Here is a 23,734-nt window from a genome sequence, read left to right as displayed (position 1 = left end):
AAACAAAAACACTGGTAAATATTTAATATCACAGATAGCATAATAAAATCAAAATACATAAAACACAATGTTTTATATATATATATATACACACACACCACTACACCAGTACATACTTATGTCAGTATGTAGGATAGGTGAATGTTTCATGTCTCGGGCCAATATTGCCATTGTTGTAGAAAATGTGTTGACGATGCAAGTTAAGTTCTTAGAACTACTGGTGTATCACTCGCCGACAAAAGAACATTGCGAGTACGATACTGAACGTTAATGGTTCGGGTACTGCTCAGACATTAAATATATCGCAGTTCATTTTAGTATGATCAATATATTTGAATATGTTCATGTAAATCACAAGACTCGCCATTTTTCGGAATATTTGTATAATAATTATGAGGATCAATTCACTAATCAACTCTACACAGTAATAAATGTCTTGTACATGTTTATGAAGTAATAAGAGAAATTGTACAAATTTTCCACCGTACCACACACGAATGCTACAATTATCCAAAAAGAAATCTTGAAGAATAATAAAACTATTTATTACAAAAAATACCAGTAGGCAGCTAGCTAGGCAGCTAGGTTATTATCATGCAAGCTGTATTCAATTTATGAAATACATTAAAAAACATTTAAACCAATAAAACAATAAGTAAAAACCTAGCGAAGTTTAATCAATATTTGGTCAATAAAACCATGCCATATATAATCAGTCTGTCTGTCTGTCTGTCTGACATTATTATAAACTTTTTGTGAGTATTTACCAATAAAAAAGTTACTTTACATTCAATTATTTCAAACACCAACATGTATGTGCAACAAAAAACAGATTGAATTTGTAAACCTTTTCACGAAGTTACTATGTAGCGATACCACGTGACCGTACATATTATTTCAATCCATTAAAAGCTGACCTGGATGGAAGATTTTGATAAAAACAATAGAAAACAATGCCACAGGCATAAAAGCATAATGCTTTTTTTAAGATCATATGTTGGGGTAGGTTTTTTATAATAATTGACCAGCCTCCTGGACATGTGAGCGGATAGGGATTGGGAGTGTGTTCCCTGCCATAGACTTTGGACAAAAATATTTGTCCCAACTGAGAAATTTTTTAAAAAATCTGTCGTTAAAAATTGTGTCGTTTCTTTGACATTTGGCAGCTTCTATTTAACAACCCTATTATATATTTTGTTCGTTTATAATTTACCTCATCCAGTTATATTATTAATCAATCAATGAATCTATTTTAGATATTTGACAGGACAGATTTAAATTCATTCAAAGCAAATTTATGCAGTAGCCATATATAAACGATTATTAAAACAAGTGATCGATCATTTTATTTTAAAATCTGTACAAATGATTTTTAGTAAACCAACTTAAAGGGAACTAATAGTAGAAAAAATGCTTGAATTCTGTCACGTCATCTTAACATTTTTAAGGAACTTATAAAGAAAACCCCCAAGTTATTAGTAAAACAAGTTATTAAAATGCAATTCCTTTAACATTTTCTTTTTAAAACTCTTCCCTTTTTCAGTTATTTTAAATCACAATTTCCAAATTCTTATTAACAGCTTTAGTACAGAATAGAAAAGAAAAATATAGATAATGAAATATATTGTACTGTGTAAGGCACATATTCGCCACATTTTCATTATATGTTTGGAAAGTAACAAGCTAATCAAATATGCCGTCTTGGCAAATTGATCGATCTATGTGGATGATTATATGAGAGTACACTACGGCTAATAACGCATGAAACTAACACGAAAATACCCCAGCCTAGCCCGTCAAAATATCTTTGGGCCAAGCTGGGGCTTGGGGTGGGGGATTTCCAGTCCTGAAGCCCGGACCCGTAAAATTAATTTTTATTTAAGTATTAAAACATTAGCTAAACGAATTAAAACTTTGAAGAAGCTCACCTTTTATTATGTGTCGTGATGGAGGCGATATTTCTGCTTGCATGTATGAATTGCAGAGGATTGTGCAATAAAATAGTTAAAATACAAATAAGGCATGCAAGGATTATGTTAACCAAACATCTCGAATAAAAGATTCAAAATATACTGAAAGACATTGGATGGATGTCATCCAACGAACGATGTATTTTCCTACTGGAATTCTTATTTACAAAGCTTTTAATAACATAGTCCCTCCATACATATCGAAATTTTGAATTTTTCCAGGGATGAAATTCACGACATCGGGAAATTGGGTTAGCTGCAATAAGCAGTCATGTACAAAGACAAAATAGTCAAAGGATTATATGCTTTGTGTATTGGGTTTATTCAATAGTAAAATGATATATAATATTTAATGAACATTTCATATATCTAAAACGGAAACTGTATTATCAGTTTTTTTATTACTGCTGTTGTTTACATTAGTTTCCTCTTCTTTATATCTCAAACTAAGCTGGCTAAGAAAAACAGATGTCCTAAACATCAGTCTGCTACTGGTTGGTCTTGGTTCTACGTCATATAATAGCTCCACCTTCGGTGGCGGTTCCAGATATGGTTCTATGATTGGTCCAAGCTTAATGGGTTTCCTAGCAACAAACACGCCCGGTGATTGATTAATACGCCTCGCAGCGCGCAAATATGGTTCCATGCCGTCTTCTATTGATGACGTCAAAGATGATTCGGAGTGGCCTATTTTTGACTTTCTGCACAGTTTTGTTAAACAGCGACACTTTGTCTTACAAATTATGCAGATAATAAGAACAAGTAAGATGATAAACGCAAAAGCACCTAAAATTATTGCAACGTAGTACAAAGTTTGAGGCCCACTTTCAACCGTATCTTCTGAAATGGTTTATAAGAAGATCGTGAATGAACGATAAAACATCACTGTGACATGTTAAAATTACATCTTTAGAAAGTTATAGAAAAAATAAAATAAATAGAGTGTCTTGATTGTTTTATCCTCCTGCTATTTATTTACTTGAAAACACAAATTTATGTACATGCATCTACAAACCATTCGCCATTTTATTGAACAGTATATTGAAAGATTATGTTAATTTTATTAGGATAACACATATGTATATGGTATATCACCTAGAATATGTTGTTTATAATTCGTCTTTATACTTACGGCATGTTCCTGTAAATAGATGACAAATAAAACAATCAAATCATATACATATAATTGAATAAGTAGGTTAAACAAATCATTTAGCTGTTCAGCGGAGGAATTGAGCATTTTACACTAGTAATAATGTCAGCTCATAAACTAAATGCAATGTATCACATAGATCTATATAAAAGTAAACAGATATGAACTTTTATAGCAACATAAATCTTGATAGAGCTAATGCACAGATATCCAGATTTCAAATTCTATTTTATTATATACCTACAACGTATGTCAAATTAATCCAAAAACAAAAATGTTGAATCAGATGAACGTTCATACAAATTGTCTGATTAATTGTGAAAAAGTATACAATTAACCTACAGACTGCATAAAAATATAAATTCAACTGCAACAGAAACCCTGCATAAATACACTCACTTGTGATAGTGTTGTACTGGACGTTTATACCCGGGTCAGACACTTCCGTTGATGTTTGTTCAGGTAGACAAGCTCCCGGATATAACGTTGCTGTCAAAACGTTTCCTGACTTCTCAAATGCCTAAAACATGTTATTGTTATAGTATAGCGATGAGACGTGGAAATATCATGGCATCCCAGGTTTTCTCTACAGCAGAAAATGATCTCGGCCTTACTGCCTCAAAGTCAAGATTGACGTGATATAAATGTATTGTCGCATGATAAGCAGATATGAAAATTGGATTAGACACACAATTTTAATGTGTATTTCTTTACCCATAATGAATCGAAATAACGGTTTCCTTTGGTATAACCTATATGTAAATAACCATTTATTTATTTATTTATTTTTTGATAGGGCGACCACTAAGACACATACATTATTGTAATAAACTGAGACGCACAAGTAATATGCTCCCCGTCGAATGATCAGATTTTAAAATCTTTTTCTATGAAAATGAATACAGTGAAAGTTGAGAAAACCGTACGGCTTTCGGACCAAGGGTTTTGTCCGGTTTTCTCAGCGGTCCGGTATTCTCAATGTCCCCTTCAGCTGTTCAGAATCATATAAACTGAGCAATGACTTACAAAGGATGCTGAACGTATATTTGCATTTTCATGATTATGAGTAAGTATATTGCTAAATAAAGAAATGATAAAAATTCTATACAATATGTTTTAATTGTTTTTGTCCCATTATTGCATATAAATACAATAAAATTTTGGATTAAACTAACAGCAGTTATCTCATAACGATAAAGTCCGATTACACCCGCATATATTTATATTTGGGTAATGGATAATGATTTAACGAACATACATGTGGTTTACTTTGTTTGCTTATAATAATTCCTCAATTGTAAATATTGCCTATACCATATTTGTCAGATAACGATTTTTAAAGTAGGTATTGGCAAAGTTTCAATGTTTTTAATTAATTTAGATTTGTCACTTATAGACAGCTCTCGTCAACTGATTTTAACTTATCAATTCCTTGTGCATTTTGGCATTTATATAAAACAGTAACATCTAAACCAACTGTGAAATGAGACATAATTAACAAATCAGACAATCATTGTTCCGTTACCGCTCTATTAGCGTATTAGACACAACCAATTGATAAGTACACAAGGTTATTCACACCTTCGTCGTCCGGTATTGTCAGGGTAATTGTCTATATAATTGACTTTGTAGTCCCCTATCAACCGTCCGATATTCGGTTTTTACAGATTCCGGTATTGTCAATGTTTAATACAATAGTTTAAAGAAGGGAAAATTTGGGACTGAATTGTTCGTCCGGTATTTAGAGAGTTCCGATTTTCTCAGCGTCCGGTTTTATCAAATTTCACTGTATTTGTTATTATCCTAGGAACTTGAAAGTGATAAAATTGCGAGTATTGCTTCTCTGGAACATGTTGGTATTTCAGTCTAACCTACGCAAGTAAACAAATAGTATGCTTGGAGTGTATTCCAATATATCGAGTAAAAGTCCACCATTAATAGATATAAAAGTGAACAGTACATTATTTATTAATTCATTGTTGTAGAAAACGAAAGTACATACTGTCTACCCGTTGACAATAATTCAGATTTGGTTATAATTGTACACCAGAGGGTAAATTTATATTGATTATGAATGTCACACATATTTCCAATCACAATCTTACCAAACTAGATTTTATTTTCCCTTCGATGCCAAATATAGGCCGATTTGAAAAACCAAAGCCGATGACGACAAAGGAATGTTATGTTTGAAAATAAAACAAAAATATAATTTGCTGTATGGCGAGAATGGGAGCAGAACCGTATAAACAACCACATAAACCAACCAGTATTGAGCAATGAGTGAAAAGTTTCTTGCTTTGCCCCTGAACCCTCGCAACTAGAGATCCTTAGATTGCTAGTCCGTCATGTAAACCACTCGGACATGCCGTCGCATCAATTTTCACATTTGGGACCAGCATTTACATGTTCATTTTATGTTTTCAGATTATACTGTATGTTATTTCACCTAATTTGCAGAACTCCGCGTTAGAACGACATGTCACGCGCTGTAAGTATCACTGTCACTTATTCTTCTTACAAAACATTACATATTGGATATATTATAAATTTAATTGAAATTTGCCTCTCTAACTGGAGCAAACTATACAGCATGCTACTGGCATCATGTAATTGCTGAGATATGTCATAAACCAGTACTTTGAGACGTAATCGATAAACGTTGATGTGATTGATGGGATGGAAGACATACTGACAAGTTGAAAGTTTACAATTAATCGTCAGAGTCAAAATTAATTATATCAAAAACTGAAGGAACAGCAAATATTCTTACATAACAGTTTATCCGCATGATGTCGGCAGACAATGTTGTGTCATTGTTCCACACGTGCAAATACGTCACACCGGAAGTGTCATTAGTCTGTTCCAACAAACAAATATTCATTCCTTCACCTTTTGACAGAAAGAAACATAAAATATATAAATACAATGTTTGTTTAAACAAACCACAAAAGTTATCATTTGAATGATTCAACACTGCTTACACAACAAGGACCATATATACAATTAAGTGATTTTTATCGACTCATTTTAATAAATATAAAAACGAAATCTTTTAAAATCTAATATATTCATCATTAACCTATTGACTGTTTTGAAACACATACATTTTTGGTATTTTTGTATGTTCTTTAAAGCGAAATGAGCATATCTTATAATGTATAATTCCCGTGTCATAGGACAATATAAGAAAAACCAACCAGAGATTTTAAGTGAGGCATCACATGACTGATCGTAGGTTAACCGCATCTGTGTTCTGTCTGTGCATACGTCCAGCGTTGTATTAGTACATGATTTCGTACCATCTGATGACGCCAAGGTTCCATCCGAAAACGTATGAAATATTTCAAATGGACATGTTGCCTCAACAAGCCCATCTTGTAATGCACCTTTACATTAAAATGAATGGTTCATCAGGGCGAGAGAAAAAAAAAACAATCATAGCGGAAATATATTAATCACAATTAGTATTGAACGGTCATCGCGTATGTTCGATGATTAAATATATTGCCAAGACAGCATACAATATCATATAACCTTACTAACCGCTAAATATAATACATAGAGGATATTGAATGAGTATAAGTTCAATACTGAATTTATTGAAATCGATGAATAAAATAATATCATGTTCGCCTCTAAAAATGAACTTACACGAATTTAATATTCTATTAATTAAATACCGTTTAAAGTGAAAAAGAGTCATCTTCATTGACGCGCTATTAGCGGGTTTTCACACGACGTTTGTATATAACGCAAATGATAAAAAAATCTTATCACATGCCCGTGCCGTTAAATATGGTATACCGCCGTGCATATATTTTGACGTGACGTCATTTGTGTTATATAGACGTGACGTCATTTGTGTAGAAAAAACTTAATTGCATTAAATAACTTGTTATTATAGATACACACGTCCCACAAATATTTCCCTTAAACACAAGCCAAATTAACTCACCTTCCTTCACTAATGTGTTGTATGTTGAGGTTTCGTACGGTACATCTCTGTTACATGCTGTGGCTATATCAGCAGTAAAAGATTCCAGGGCGACATATACTCTCAGATGAGTTGATGGTTCGATGCCTAAAATACATACCAATGATGATATTAACATCATTATATACCTAGTTACCATAGCTGAGTGCATCTTTGAGTGTACATGTATTCACTTAATGAACTTCTCGGGCTAGGTTACAGGGGTTTTGTACCGGATCATGTACAAAAAATTGCTACCACTTTCATGTATCGACAATATCTTATTTATTGGTTATGGATATTTCCTGATTCTAATACATATTGTACAATACTAAAGTGTGAAGATTAATAAATAAACACCGTACATCGGTAGAGTTATCAACATATTATCAAATTTCGTTACTTATTAATTTTGTTTCGGTGTTGTTGCACTTCTGGCATTTCATATTTTCCACTAAACGCAGAGCGTGTGTATCATAAAACCAACAAAAAGATACATACTGTTAGCTACATGGTACCAATACTTGTAACTCGATATTGGATGAAGATCTAGACAAATATAAGCGAAGAAGTTGTAACCAAACAGAACAAAGGTTCTCTGAGATCTGAAATGTCAAATAAATGGACATAACTACCATTACTTATTCCAACATGAACTTGTCATTGTTTCTCAATAAACAAAATTGCTTTTATTTATCAATTTATAGATTATGATATTGACGTACTTCAGCATGTATATGTCACCACTCTTCTCCTCACACACAAAATCTGTTTCTTGAACATTTACAGTGACCGGAAATGGATAGTTCCAGATTGTGTCCGAGGTGAAGTTAAGAGTACCCTTGTCTGAACTTATCCAGTTACCTCGTAACTCCGCGGGAAATGTACACGCTCCGATTACACTACCTGAAAGGGGGACATAGAAGGAAATTTACATTATTCAATGAAACAAATAATGACGCATGTCTTAGTAAAGAGTAAAAACTGTTATAAAATGATATATCTGTTTCCATTTTTTTTGCCTTTGTTTCTTAAATAAAATAAAATATAAGCGTACTGTGTTACAGTAATCTAATATGTATTTAAGAGCTATTTTACAGTAAATATTTCTTAAATATCTATATTATTCAAAAGTAATGTAATCGTCTAAACAAATTCCTATGCAATACTACAGTAGTGTAATAAAAATATCTTAAGCTTTTTGATAGATAAATTGTTTGATTTTTCATCGTATTATCACGTGAAAAATCTCGCTTTAAACTTTAGGTGTTCATGAGTATTTGCGCTAAATATACATGTATAAATGTTATACCAATTTAACATGATAAAAAAAGGAATGAATATGCAAATTATATACATTTGTATAGGTATGTTGACACGACCTCATTAAAGAGGCACATTTATTTTTCATTTATTTTATCTTTTCTTTCTTACTACATGTTTTCAAAAAATAAGCGTTGCTAATTAGACATTTTACACGGTATTTTAAATAGGCCCAGATATGTGATCCATTTGTCAATAATCAATACTAGCTGTATACATTGTACATGTATATCAAATTTCCATTCAGTTTCAGCGACGCAAAAAAAATGAAACATAAATTTGTTAAGTAATGAAATATGCCATTTTATATAGCTGCATTTAAATCAATCAGTATCGTATATAATATGTTTTCAATTGATTGAGTTTAAACAAGAGCCTGTTTGTATCTTGTATATTAAATTTCAATATTTAAACCAATCATTTATATGATAAATACTATCCATTGTGCGTATTAATAAATGACCGTACATAATTCATGGCAACATGCAACAATTTCTGTCTGTTGTACACTACAGACATTGACTTTAGCAGTATACTACACACATTGACTTTTACAGTACAGACATTGACTTTAGCAGTACAGATATTGACTTAAGCATACAGACACTGACTTGTACAGTACAGACATTGATTTTAGCAGAACAGATTTTGACTTTAGCAGAACAGAAATTGACTTTAGCAGAACAGACATTGACTTTAGCAGACAGACAATGACTTGTGAAAAATAACATTGACTTTAGCAGAATAGACATTGACTTTACAGTATTGACATTGACTTTAGCAGAACAGAATTGACTTAAAAGAACATACATTGACTTAACAGAATAGACATTGACTTAAGCAGAACATACATTGACTTTACAGAACAAACACTGTCTTGAGCAGGACAGATAATGACTTTAGCAGAACAGACATTGACTTTACAGAACAAACACTGTCTTGAGCAGGACAGATAATGACTTTAGCAGAACAGACATTGACTTTTATTTGACATTTATTTGCTGAGAACAAACACGGCCTTAGACAGAACAAAAAGTGACATGAAGAGAAAGACACAACAAACATTGACTTTAGCAGAACAGACATTGACTTTACAGAACAGACATTGACTTTAGCAGAACATACATTGACTTTACAGAAAATAAATTGACTTTAGCAGAACGACATTGAGTTGTAAAGATATGACAGTGACTTGCAGAGGTCGAAAAAAGACATTGAGTTGTAAAGATATGACAGTGACTTGCAGAGGTTAAAAAAAGACATTGAGATGTAAAGATATGACAGTGACTTGTAGAGGTCGAAAAAAGACATTGAGTTGTAAAGATATGACAGTGACTTGCAGAGGTTAAAAAAAGACATTGAGTTGCAAAGATATGACAGTGACTTGCAGAGGTTAAAAAGACATTGAGTTGTAAAGATATGACAGTGACTTGCAGAGGTTAAAAAAACATTGAGTTGTAAAGATATGACAGTGACTTACAGAGGTTAAATAAAGACATTGAGATGTAAAAATATGACAGTGACTTGCTGAGGTTAAAAAGACATTGAGTTGTAAAGATATGACAGTGACTTGCATAGGTTAAAAAAACATTGAGTTGTAAAGATATGACAGTGACTTGCAGAGGTTAAATAAAGACATTGAGATGTAAAAATACGATTGTGACTTGAAGATAAAAGAAAGTGACATGCTAAAACATACGATGTGCCACAGAAAATAACTGGCGGAGAAGAAATGGTGACTTGTGAAAATCACATCATGACTTTAAAAAAAACATGCAATAACCAAAAGTGATTAGATGAACGACAGATTTTATCTTGCAGAGTATACAATAATATGAAAAGTAAAGAATATGTGTATGTGGTAGACAGCTAGAGTTAAACCAACGTAGACAAGAGTTACATCCCTTACACTCAACATATGAATTTTATTTATTTATTTATTTATTTATTTATTTATTTATTTATTTATTTATTTATTTATTTATTTATTTATTTATTTATTTATTTATTTATTTTATGTTATTTTTACTTTCATTTACCCTAGTTTCGCATCAATTTTGTGTGTATGTTTGTCCTCAATTTTGACGTAAGAGTTTAAATGGATTAAATGTAACAGTTATAATAACCATAATTGGAATCTACAGAAAAAAATTATAATAAAAATTTAAAAGTATTATATGTAGTTGTTAGATAGCAACTAATTATACATGATATTATGATATTAGAACTAAAAGGAAATAATCTGTACATGTCGTCGTATTAAGGTGCGTTAACTCGGATCACAAATAAGTAAAAATATAATAGAAATCAATTATTGAATATGGGCAAGTTACAGTATAAATTTAATATTTAAGTGGTGGGTTATTTGATATGTTCATTTTGATTAATATTTATTGTAAACATGTTGTATCATGTCCTGTATAATGTCAGTGTACAAATCAATCCAATAGTGAATATACCTCATACGTATTCATGCATTTGCATGCGAATTGTATTTTACATATTTCGTGATATTTGTTTGTTTGCATGTTGTTGTTTATTTGTGTGTGTGTGTGTTGTTTTTGTGTGTGTTGTTTTTTTGTGTTTTTGTTTGTTTTTGTTGTTTTTTTTTTGTTGTTGTTGTTGTTTTTTTTTTTGTTTGTTTTGTTTTTTTTTTTGTTGTTTTTTTTTTTTTTTTTTTTGGGGGGGGGTTTTTTGTTGTTGTGTTTTTTTTAATATGAGAAGAATTTAAAATCTTCAAGTTAGGTTAGTACATATTGTCCGGATAAACGGTGACATTTTGTCTTTATCAGCATAAAACAGAATATATACATGTATTAGATAATGCAATATGGTAAATTATTCGCGGTAACAATCTTTTAAAAAATAAATAAATACTAGTGTTTAGTGTCTAGAAACATTTTTTTTAATATATGAGAACTTTGTTCAGTTATAAAACATTTATTTCTATATTTTACATTAAAACAATATAATTGTCAGTAGGTTTTTATAGCACTGAAATTGATGTTTTGAATAGACAACTTTCGTGTAATTCTTATTTGAAACTTATTTGATTTACTGTTTTCAACACTTATGATAATTATGTTAGTAACACTAGAAACTTTAAAGAGATCTTTTGCTTCAAATAACTCAAGTCTGGAATGCGTTCCAAATTGATAGTTACAAAATGAATAGAGAATCTTTATACCAAAAAAGGAAAAGTTGCATATTGTGTCATATTGACAATGCGTGTCACATTAAAAATACTAAAATAAACAAGTGTGTCACGCTTATATAAACTTTGTCACGTTGACAGTGATAAAATATATAAATGCGTCACACTTAAATGAACATGTGTCGCATTGCTTAAATATACAAATGTATCACATTAACAATGTATGCCATATCGACACAAATGTATCACATTAACAATGTATGCCATATCGACACAAATGTATCACATTAACAATGTATGCCATATCGACACAAATGTGCCACATTAACAATTTATGCCATATTGACAATGCTAAAGTATACACATGTCACATTAACAAGGTAGGTCATATTGACACAAATGTGCCACATTGACAATGCTAGAATACGTATCTGTGGCACACCGACTTCATTTATGGTTCTACCGCACAAAAATGATTATACATTTTTTGAAACAGAATTTCACTGAATGAATAAATGCTAGTTTACATAAATCGATCGATTGAATTAAAACTTTCAGTGAACATGTATATAATCTATAATTATGAACGCACAGTCATTAATAAGTTTGTATACAATGAGACAAAGTTTAATCAGTTTAACCTCATTTATATATCAATCTTAATTTTACCCCAGATTTTAACACTCATGTACATTTATTTTTATAACGTAATACTATGTAAAAAAATCGAACAGATGTTTTAAATAAACAGATTTTAAAGCAGCACGCCTCCAGCTTCATGTTAAATTTCATGAAAATTTTGATAATGTATTTGACAGTAAAATATTGTTAGGTGAACAAATAAAGTTATTTACATATTGCAATTGGCAATTACAATCCATGCAAATAACCAAAAATAGGTCAAAATGTGCAAAAAGCCCTTACTGCGTTAGTAACGCAGTAGAAATATGGTGATAAAATACTGCAAAATCAGTTTTAAATCGCAAATAACATGTAAACTTTAACATTGATCTTGATTGTTTTTACCTTTCTTGAAATATTAGTACATTTTTCTCAATTTTCATTTTCTTGAAATATTTTGGCTCATCTGGAGGCGTGCAGCTTTAAGAAAACGCATATTTTCCCTTTTCACAAACCTTTTATACCGCCAAACCTTGAACATTTATGAATGGCACTAAATACAATATATTGTATTGATATATATGAATATTCTTCCTAATCATCTTCTCAAGTGAAAGTATTTAAGTCATTGAAAGTTCTCATAACTTTATCAAAAAAAGTCGAAAGAAAGATTTTAACAATTATATCAACAATCGGACGAGTTGAATTTCAAAAGAAACATTTTCTTACACTTCCCACCGTTTATACAATAAAGAATCCGTGTATGTTGTACAAATGCACGCTTCCCTTTTAATTGAATTGTATCTTTACCATTTGTAACTGAAATAGCTATCTATGATAAAGAACAAGATCACGAGATTAAATCACATAAATATATGTGACGTATCACTAGAGGGAATCTTTGTTTACATACCATTTTCTTATTTGCAAAAACCTAATATGCTAAAAATGTGTGAAATGGTAAATTTAATGTCTTATACTAATAGGAACGTTTTCACGTGTCAACAATTGATTAACTGATGAGTGATTGTACCATATACAGTTTCAGTATATGTTTGATGGTTTCACATTTCAGTATATGTTTGATGGTTTCACATTTCAGTATATGTTTGATGGTTTCACATTTCAGTATATGTTTGATGGTTTCATACTTTAGTATATGTTTGATGGTTTCATACTTCAGTATATTTTTATGGTTTCATACTTCAGTATACACATGTATGTTTGATGGTTTCATACTTCAGTGTATGTTTGATGGTTTCAAACTTCAGTGTATGTTTGATGATTTCATACTTCAGTATATGTTTGATGGTTTCATATTTCAGTATATGTTTGATGATTTCATACTTCAGTGTATGTTTGATGTTTTCATATTTCAGTATATGTTTGATGATTTCATACTTCAGTATATGTTTGATGATTTCATATTTCAGTATATGTTTGATGATTTCATACTTCAGTGTATGTTTGATGATTTCATACTTCAGTATATGTTTGATGGTTTCATATTTCAGTATATGTTTGATGATTTCATACTTCAGTATATGTTTGATGATTTCATACTTCAGTGTATGTTTGATGATTTCATACTTCAGTATATGTTTTGATGGTTTCATACTTCAGTATATGTTTGATGATTTCATACTTCAGTGTATGTTTGATGATTTCATACTTCAGTATATGTTTGATGGTTTCATATTTCAGTATATGTTTGATGATTTCATACTTCAGTATATGTTTGATGAATTTCATACTTCAGTGTATGTTTGATGATTTCATACTTCAGTGTATGTTTGATGTTTTCATACTTCAGTATATGTTTGATGGTTTCATACTTCAGTATATATTGTTAGATGGTTTTCATATTTCAGTGTATGTTTGATGGTTTCATACTTCAGTGTATGTTTGATGATTTCAATACTTCAGTATATGTTTGATGGTTTCATATTTCAGTATATGTTTGATGGTTTCATACTTCAGTATATGTTAGATGGTTTCATACTTCAGTATATGTTTTGATGTTTCATACTTCAGTATATGTTTGATGGTTTCATATTTCAGTGTATGTTTGATGGTTTCATACTTCAGTATATGTTTGATGGTTTCATATTTCAGTATTGTTTTGATGGTTTCATATTTCAGTATATGTTTGATGGTTTCATACTTCAGTATATGTTAGATGGTTTCATACTTCAGTGTATGTTTGATGGTTTCATACTTCAGTATATGTTTGATGGTTTCATATTTCAGTGTATGTTTGATGGTTTCATACTTCAGTATATGTTTGATGGTTTCATATTTTCAGTATATGTTTGATGGTTTCATACTTCAGTGTATGTTTGATGGTTTCATACTTCAGTATATGTTTGATGGTTTCATATTTCAGTGTATGTTTGATGGTTTCATACTTCAGTATATGTTTGATGATTTCATACTTCAGTAATATGTTTGATGGTTTCATATTTCAGTATATGTTTGATGGTTTCATACTTCAGTATATGTTAGATGGTTTCATACTTCAGTATATGTTTGTGGTTTCATACTTCAGTATATGTTTGATGTTTTCATACTTCAGTATATGTTTGATGGTTTCATATTTCAGTATATGTTTGATGGTTTCATATTTCAGTATATGTTAGATGGTTTCATATTTCAGTATATGTTTGATGTTTTCATACTTCAGTATATGTTGATGGTTTCATATTTCAGTGTATGTTTGATGTTTCATACTTCAGTATATGTTTGATGGTTTCATATTTCAGTATATTGTTTGATGGTTTCATACTTCAGTATATGTTAGATGGTTTCATACTTCAGTATATGTTTGATGGTTTCATACTTCAGTATATGTTTTGATGTTTTCATACTTCAGTGTATGTTTTGATGGTTTCATACTTCAGTATATGTTAGATGGTTTCATACTTCAGTATATGTTTGATGGTTTCATACTTCAGTATATGTTTGATGTTTTCATACTTCAGTGTATGTTTGATGATTTTCATACTTCAGTATATGTTTGATGGTTTCATATTTCAGTATATGTTTGATGGTTTCATACTTCAGTATATGTTAGATGGTTTTCATACTTCAGTATATGTTTGATGGTTTCATACTTCAGTATATGTTTGATGGTTTCATATTTCAGTGTATGTTTGATGGTTTCATACTTCAGTATATGTTTGATGGTTTCATATTTCAGTATATGTTTGATGGTTTTCATACTTCAGTGTATGTTTGATGGTTTCATACTTCAGTATATGTTTGATGGTTTCATATTTCAGTGTATGTTTGATGGTTTCATACTTTCAGTATATGTTTGATGATTTCATACTTCAGTATATGTTTGATGGTTTCATATTTCAGTATATGTTTGATGGTTTCATACTTCAGTATATGTTAGATGGTTTCATACTTCAGTATATGTTTGATGGTTTCATACTTCAGTATATGTTTGATGTTTTCATACTTCAGTGTATGTTTGATGGTTTCAATACTTCAGTGTATGTTTGATGATTTCATACTTCAGTATATGTTTGATGGTTTCATATTTCAGTATATGTTTTGATGGTTTCATACTTCAGTATATGTTAGATGGTTTCATACTTCAGTATATGTTGATGGTTTCATACTTCAGTATATGTTTGATGGTTTCATATTTCAGTGTATGTTTGATGGTTTCATACTTCAGTATATGTTTGATGGTTTCATATTTCAGTATATGTTTGATGGTTTCATACTTCAGTATATGTTTGATGGTTTCATATTTCAGTATATGTTTGATGGTTTCATATTTCAGTATATGTTTGATGGTTTCATACTTCAGTGTATGTTTGATGATTTCATACTTCAGTGTATGTTTGATGTTTTCATACTTCAGTATATGTTTGATGGTTTCATATTTCAGTATATGTTTGATGGTTTCATACTTCAGTATATGTTTGATGGTTTTATATTTCAGTATATGTTTGTTGATGTAAAGATTTCATGTGTGCTTAATGGTGTCATGAGTGTTATTTGATGGTGACATGGGTGTGTGTTTGACGGTGTCATAATCTTTAGTGTGTTTGATAGTGTCATAATTAAATGTGTGTTGGATGGTGTCATGACTTACTATGACTGATTTGTGTCATGATTTAGAGTGGGTTTTTTATGTCATGAGTGTGTGTTTGACGGTGTCATTATTAAATGTGTTTGATGGTGTCATGACTTACTGTATTTGATTGTGTCATTAATTAGAGTGTGATTGTGTCATAACTTCAGATATGTTTGACGGTTACATAAAATAGAGTGTGTTTATTGGTGTCATGATTAAATTGTTTGGTGGTATCATGTCTTACTATGATTGATTTTGTCATGAATAAGAGTGTGCTTGACGTCATGAGTGTGTGTTTGATATTGTAATCATTAAATGTGTTTAATGGTGTCAGATCTTACTGTATTTAATTTTGTCAGGATTTAGAGTGTGTTTGATGTCATGAGAGTGTGTTTGAGGGTTTCATAATAGTGTGTTTGTTGGTGTTATGATTAAATGTGTTTAATGACGGTGTCATGACTTACTATGTTTGATTATGTCATGAGTAAGTGTGTGTGTTTAATGGTATCACGATTTAATGTGTGTTTGAACGATATCATGATTAAATGTGTGTTTCATGGTTAAATGTGTGTTGAACGGTGTCATGCTTTGATGTGTGTTTAATAACGGTGCCATGTTTGGCAGCGTGTTTAACGGTGTCATGATATAATGTGTGTTTAACGGTGTCATGATATAATGTGTGTTTAACGGTGTCATGATATAATGTGTGTTCAACGGTGTCGTGATATAATGTCGGTTTAACGGAGTCATGAATTGCAGCGTGTTTAACGGTGTCATGATATAATGTGTGTTTAACGGTGTCATGATATTATGTGTGTTTAACGGTGTCATGATATAATGTGTGTTCAACGGTGTCGTGATAGAATGTGGGTTTAACGGAGTCATAAATTGCAGCGTGTTTAACGGTGTCGTGAATTGCAGCGTATTTAACGGAGTCATGAATTGCAGCGTGTTTAACGGTGTCGTGATATAATGTGTGTTTAACGGTGTCATGATATAATGTGTGTTTAACGGTGTCATGATATAATGTGTGTTTAATGTTTAATGGTGTCATGATATAATGTGTGTTTAACGGTGTCATGATATAATGTGTGTTTAACGGTGTCGTGATATAATGTGTGTTTAACGGTGTCATGATATAATGTGTGTTCAACGGTGTCGTGATATAATGTCGGTTTAACGGAGTCATGAATTGCAGCGTGTTTAACGGTGTCGTGATATAATGTGTGTTTAACGGTGTCATGATATTATGTGTGTTTAACGGTGTCATGATATAATGTGTGTTCAACGGTGTCGTGATAGGATGTGGGTTTAACGGAATCATAAATTGCAGCGTGTTTAACAGTGTCGTGAATTGCAGCGTATTTAACGGAGTCATGAATTGCAGCGTGTTTAACGGTGTCGTGATATAATGTGTGTTTAACGGTGTCATGATATAATGTGTGTTTAACGGTGTCATGATATAATGTGTGTTTAACGGTATCATGATATAATGTGTGTTTAACAGTGTCATTATATAATGAGTGTTTAACGGTATCATGATTTCATGCGTGTTGAATGGTGAGATGCTTTGATGACGTTCATTATATTATTTACTAATGTTCACAGAAAGACTGTTGTACTTTGCATTGGATTTGCATACTTTTTATTATATATCTTTTAATTTGATGATAATTAAAGTTTATAAAGTTATTCATCAATATATTACTAAACAAGAGCCATGTCAACATGGCCATCCCTCGCCGAATGTGTTTGCTCATTGGAAGAATGTGTATGTAGTAGAGCAGATAATTCAATTTTAAGAGGTCTTTTGGTAATGAAAACTGATGGCTGAAGTGATTACAGATTTGAAACCTATATGAATACTGATGGTTGAAAAAAAACAAAGGGCAATAACTGAAAAAATAATGCAGGGTAGGTTATCATTCTTGTGTGTTGCACCCCTCCTCAGTAAAATCTATCCACCTATGAAGTTTCAAGTTGATACCTCGATAAGCTCCAGACAAAATAGTATGAAAAAAAAACCAAAGGGCAATAACTCAAATATTTTATAGGGAGGAGTTATCATTCTTGTGCACAGTATTCCTCCTCAATAAGATCTATCCACCTATGACATTTCATGTTGACATCTCAAACACTTTTGAGTTATGCTCCACTCAGGTGAAAAATTAAGTATGAAAAATAACAAAGGGCAATAACTTGAAAAAAATATGAAAGGTAGAGTTATCATTCTTGTGCACTGCACACCCCCTGAGTGAGACCTATGCACCTATGAAGTTTCATGTTGATATCTCAAAGGCTTTTTGAGTTATGCTCTGGACAAAAATTAATTTTGAAAAATAACAAAGGGCAATAACTCAAAAATTATGCAGGGTAGAGTTATCATTCTTGTGCACTGCACTCCTCCTCAATGAGGTCTATCCACCTATGAAGTTTCAAGTTGATACCTCAAATACTTTTTGAGATATGCTCCGGACAAAAATGTCGGACGGAAGGACGGACGGACGGAAGGACAGACGGACGGAGACTATTTCTATATCCCCCGCCGCCTTTCGGCGGGGGATAATGAGTTATGTTATAAACAGTCTGATAATTATTCATTTATCCATATCAACTCAGTAACAAAACACTTCAATATAATAACATAGCTACACTTAATGTGCACGCTTATGGAATTTGCACCACATTCTCTTGTCTTTTCAACTGGTTTCTGGTTTTAGTAATTATGTAGTCTTTTTACTATAGTTTGTGTATTTACTCATTCATATCTGTCATATGTCTATATGTATCTGTAGCACATCTTTTATTCTGGACGAATAACATAATAATCGTATGCTTCTTGACATGCATTGATACAATACTTATGTACCGCATGTAACTCTTTACAGAAGCTATTAAAAGCGAATCCAGTATGGCATCCTCGCTCTACCCCGTATCACATATATGTACTAAATGTCTTGTCAGAAATATAAACAACGTTGAAAACTGGGATAAAATATGAGCGAACTCAATTACTATAATAATTTAAACATGATAAGAGTGAATATCAAGTTGATTGTTTTACAGAATGACACGTATATGTAATTGTAAAGTATAAATTGATAACAGTATATAACACATTAACTACATGTGATTAAATAATGTACTAGTTATTTGTTATGATAATATCCTATCTTAATTAACCACCATTATATGAGAGGACTATTCATGTGTACATGTTTAATTTAACATACAAATACACGAGTATATCAAACCATATATCGCTTTGATTAAATGACATTCATTCAATTTCTTTGAGTGAAAAGTTACACTTACCAATGCCGAGGACAATCACTGTAAGTGAAAGATATATATCTATCCATCCATTCTTCATAGTAAATCCGATTCAAGAAAAATATTCCCTCATAACGAAAAATAAATAAATACACGCACCGTATATTATAATAAATAATAATAATACAAAAGAATCTTACGCAGATTCAATTAAATACATGCTTTAAGATTTTTTGTTGGTAATTTCTCCAAGCGGCTATTATGCAAAATTGAAAAGATGCGTAGACAAACATTGAAAAGACAGAAAGAAGAAATTATTCTTTTATAAGCTCAGTATAAAAGCATAAATCATTGTTCGTTTATAGTTGATAATAGAGCGGTATTCATGTTACGTTATATTTTGAAAGAAGAAATAACTGTCCCTTTTCGATAGCAGTCGATATAGTAATGCGATCACGTTGTGTCGGGTTTAAATACTTAGAAACCATCCAACATCGGCCGAAACAATGTAAACATTTGTTTGTTAGATTGGTGAACCCACTTATAATTTCTGATAAAATGAGGTTCTTCCATTTATTAATGGTGTTCATATTTACGAATTGAAATTCTAATTAAAAATATGGAGGACAAAGAAAGGGCATGAAATTACATGCATTAGAGAAAAATGATATTTCAATTTTGAAGATGTATTTCGTAGACTTTAAGAAATGAAAGGAAAAGTCTGATACACTTGATAAAATAGTCTTTTCAATTATACATGTACATGTTTATAGCATGGTATTCTAAGTCAGCGCTATCAATTGGCGTGAATTCTGCTATAATGTGATACCGACCGACGAGAGTCCGGCCGGTAATGTTTATCAACGCGAGTTCGGCACGTTATTTGGTATCAGACGACGAAAGTTCGAACTTTAATGTGGTATCGACAGAGTGTTATATCGACCGATGTGATTTCGACCTGTAATTTGGTAATTACATAATGTTAAACCTATATAATATGGTATTGATCGATATGAATTTGACATGTAACATGAAACTGAAAAGCATGAGCTCGACCTGTAATTTGGTATTGACCGACTGGAGCTCGACCTGAAATTTGCTATTGATCCACTGGAGTTCGACTTAAATTTGGTATTGACCGACACGAGTTCGCCCGGTAACTTACTACTGACCGACTGGAGTTCGACCTGTAATTTGGTATTGACCGACGTGAGTTCGACCAGAATTTGATATTGATCGACTGGAATTCGACACGTTATTTGGTTACAGGTATTGATCGACGGGAGTGCGATCAGTTAGTTGATATTGACCGACATGAGTTCGACCTGTAATTTGGTATTGATTGACTGGAATTCGACCTGTTATTTGGATTGACCGACTGAAGTACGACCTGTAATTTTGTATTGACCGACGTGAATTCGACCTGTAATTTGGTATTGACCGACTGGAGTTCGACCTGTAATTAGGTATTAACCGACGTGAGTTCGACCTATAATTTAGTATTGACCGACTGGAGTTCGACCTGTAATTTGGTATTGACCGACTGGAGTCCGACATGTTATTTGGTATTGACCGGCATGAAATTGGGTATTGACCGACGTGAGTTCGACCTGTTATTTGGTATTGACCGACTGGAGTTCGACCTGTAATTAGGTATTGACCGACGTGAGTTCGGCCTGTAATTTGGTATTGACCGACGTGAGTTCGACCAGAATTAGATATTGATCGACTGGAATTCGACACGTTATTTGGTTACAGGTATTGATCGACGGGAGTTCGATCAGTTAGTTGATATTGACCGACATGAGTTCGACCTGTAATTTGGTATTGATTGACTGGAATTCGACCTGTAATTTGTATTGACCAACTGGAGTTCGACTTATTATGTGGTGACGACTGGTATGGGGAGTTCAGAATGAAATGAGGTATTGACCGTCACTGGTAATTTCACGACAATCACATGAACTAGACTAACCAGTAATGTCGAGTTCAAATAAACATATTGAAGCTTGGAGACTAAACAGCAATGTGAAGCTAAAATAAACAAAGTTTGAATTGTTTCAGCTGGATTCAATTCGAGTTTATCACTTGAGATGATATACATACGTAGGATTAAATATACTTCAGTTTAAGTAAGCCAGATATAACATTCAAAGTTTACTATTTTTGGAACTCTGATGGGGCCTCAGATGTCCAGCATCGCTTGGTAAACAAAAAAAAAGTAAAATCACTTGGTGAATTATTCACGCATGCCTATGAATGAACAATAAGGCGAGGTAAACTCGTTAAACGTGGAGTATCAATTAAACTATTGTTCCTTATTGAAATAAGATGCAATAAAATATGGTAAAATGTTATCGACCCGTGATTACGATTGATTTAATGATTTTAAATTTTGTACTTTCGCACAATTAAAAAATAAACTATGAAATTAATCAATACATACATTTTGAATTCAAATTTGAATTGATAGCATTTTTTCTAATTTGTTTCAAATGACATTTTGTTTCGGGGATTTTTTTTTAAATTTGATCTATCGGGCTTTGTGAAAGTTTAATATCGATACACGATCGAATAATGTTCAAGTATAAATAGTTTTTATACAAGACAATACCGCAAGTTGTCATGCATTGTTTTTAAAATGTAAATAGTCTGTTTTAAAAATCCATCTAATAATTATGACTGAGTTTAATTCAAACAAAGTTTGACAAACTATAAAATCCGACAGTCTATACAAGGAGGTAGGTTGCCGGTTCGATCATCGACAGGGCCAGGCCGTACATAAATCATTTCACAATTTATTTTTATGGGTACTCATCTTGATTCAAGGAATAGTTTTTAAACTGGGACTGTCGTCTGCCGTGTTTGTCCAAACAGACTTATTTTTTTCTTTACAGAATGGATTTCAAATCTACAAAAATGCTGTTCTGTTAAATAATCAGAAGGTCTATAATTGTGTTTTATAATGAGTGTGGCGCCGTTATATGTCGCAACGCCGCTAAATGTCGCACTTACCGCTAAATGTCGCACCATTGCCGCTAAATGTCGCAACCACCGCTAAATGTCCCAAAATCATTTGCCGCTAAATGTCGCAATGTTAACGTTAAATGTCGTACGAATTTCCCCTACCGTTAAATGTCGCAACAATGCCGTTTAATGTCGCAAGATGTAAATTCATGTTAAAATAATGATTAAAAGTAGTATTATTTTACTTTTTACCGCTCTCATAGTTATTTTTTACTGTAATTGCCATTTAACAAAAAATATCTTTGTTTTAATTGTTTTCTTTTATGAACCTAAATATCGAGGTTTTGAGCTGCTATATAATGTAATCTTTCAATTCTCAATAGATAAGTATTTTTCTTTTGTCTCCCTTTTTCATTTATAACCCTGATTGGCAACATCTTAAAGGTATTATGATATTGTCGCTATCAGAATTCGGTTTAAGTCATTTCATTGATTTGAAGACCTTTTTTGTTGCTAGTGCTAATAGTTATACAGTCGTAAACGGGCGGTTTAAGCCCCATTTACACAGTCCCGGTTTGGTGTCCCGGTTTGCCACGGTTTAGTCAACCGGGATCAACCGTGGTAAACCGGCGATGCGATGGGCCGTTGCGATTCCGTGAAGTAAAGGGACAATCCATGGTGAACCGGAACAAACTGAGAGATCGCCACGGTTGTATTTAAATGTTTAATACAACCGGGGCTCACCGGGATACACCGGGAGGAAGCCCAAAACCGTGTTCTATCGGCTTGGAACAGGGAATTGCCGGGAAACCACCGTATCTATACCGCATCCATACCGTGACAAATCATAGTAAACCGGGATGCGTGTCAATCAATGTCCAAACGGCAAAGCCTCGGTGATGATACGATGTTGCCACGGTGAAACAGGCAGAGCTACGGTAGAGCCAGTGTACATTGAGGTCATAGGCAACAACGCTCCGGTTTGAGCCGGTAATGTCCCGGATATTGCCGACAAGTATGGTTATACAACGGTGATAGACGGTGGTGTAACGACCTCATGCCGATAACAGGAAATTTAAAGAACAGGAATATATAAACTTGAAGTGTATGTTAAACGTTGCAATATTTAATAAATTTATTTTTTGGTCTATATCCAATATTTATATTGTATAACTCTAATTTTATATGCTTTACCATTATATTT

The 23,734-nt window shown here is 32.2% G+C and overlaps 1 protein-coding gene across 1 annotated transcript; it reads right to left on the bottom strand.

Annotated features, from left to right (window-relative positions):
- Window positions 1-1,847: 1,847 nt before the first annotated feature.
- Window positions 1,848-20,070, bottom strand: LOC132755356 (uncharacterized). The gene is made up of 9 exons (XM_060746226.1): window positions 19,606-20,070; window positions 7,825-8,005; window positions 7,601-7,704; window positions 7,082-7,207; window positions 6,324-6,512; window positions 5,897-6,015; window positions 3,523-3,643; window positions 3,085-3,111; window positions 1,848-2,816 (listed from the first exon to the last, which is right to left on the bottom strand). The coding sequence occupies exons 1-9, from the start codon at window positions 19,661-19,663 to the stop codon at window positions 2,332-2,334; spliced, it is 1,410 nt and encodes a 469-aa protein (XP_060602209.1). The 5' UTR covers window positions 19,664-20,070; the 3' UTR covers window positions 1,848-2,331.
- Window positions 20,071-23,734: the final 3,664 nt, after the last annotated feature.

Source organism: Ruditapes philippinarum, unplaced genomic scaffold (genome assembly GCF_026571515.1).
Source record: "Ruditapes philippinarum isolate M1 unplaced genomic scaffold, ASM2657151v2 ctg183_1_1_1_1, whole genome shotgun sequence".
NCBI lineage: Eukaryota > Metazoa > Mollusca > Bivalvia > Venerida > Veneridae > Ruditapes > Ruditapes philippinarum.
Note: the sequence above shows the minus strand (reverse complement) of the source record. Positions and strands in the feature narration are given on the sequence as shown.

Bases quoted from the DNA above. Each gene is read 5' to 3' on its own strand.
- LOC132755356 (XM_060746226.1), bottom strand. From the start codon at position 19,663: ATGAAGAATGGATGGATAGATATATATCTTTCACTTACAGTGATTGTC. The intron at 8,006-19,605 runs GTAAGTGTAACT...TCCCCCTTTCAG, and splicing joins AGTGATTGTCCTCGGCATTG to GTAGTGTAATCGGAGCGTGT. The intron at 6,016-6,323 runs GTTGGTTTTTCT...TTCTGTCAAAAG, and splicing joins TGCCTCACTTAAAATCTCTG to GTGAAGGAATGAATATTTGT.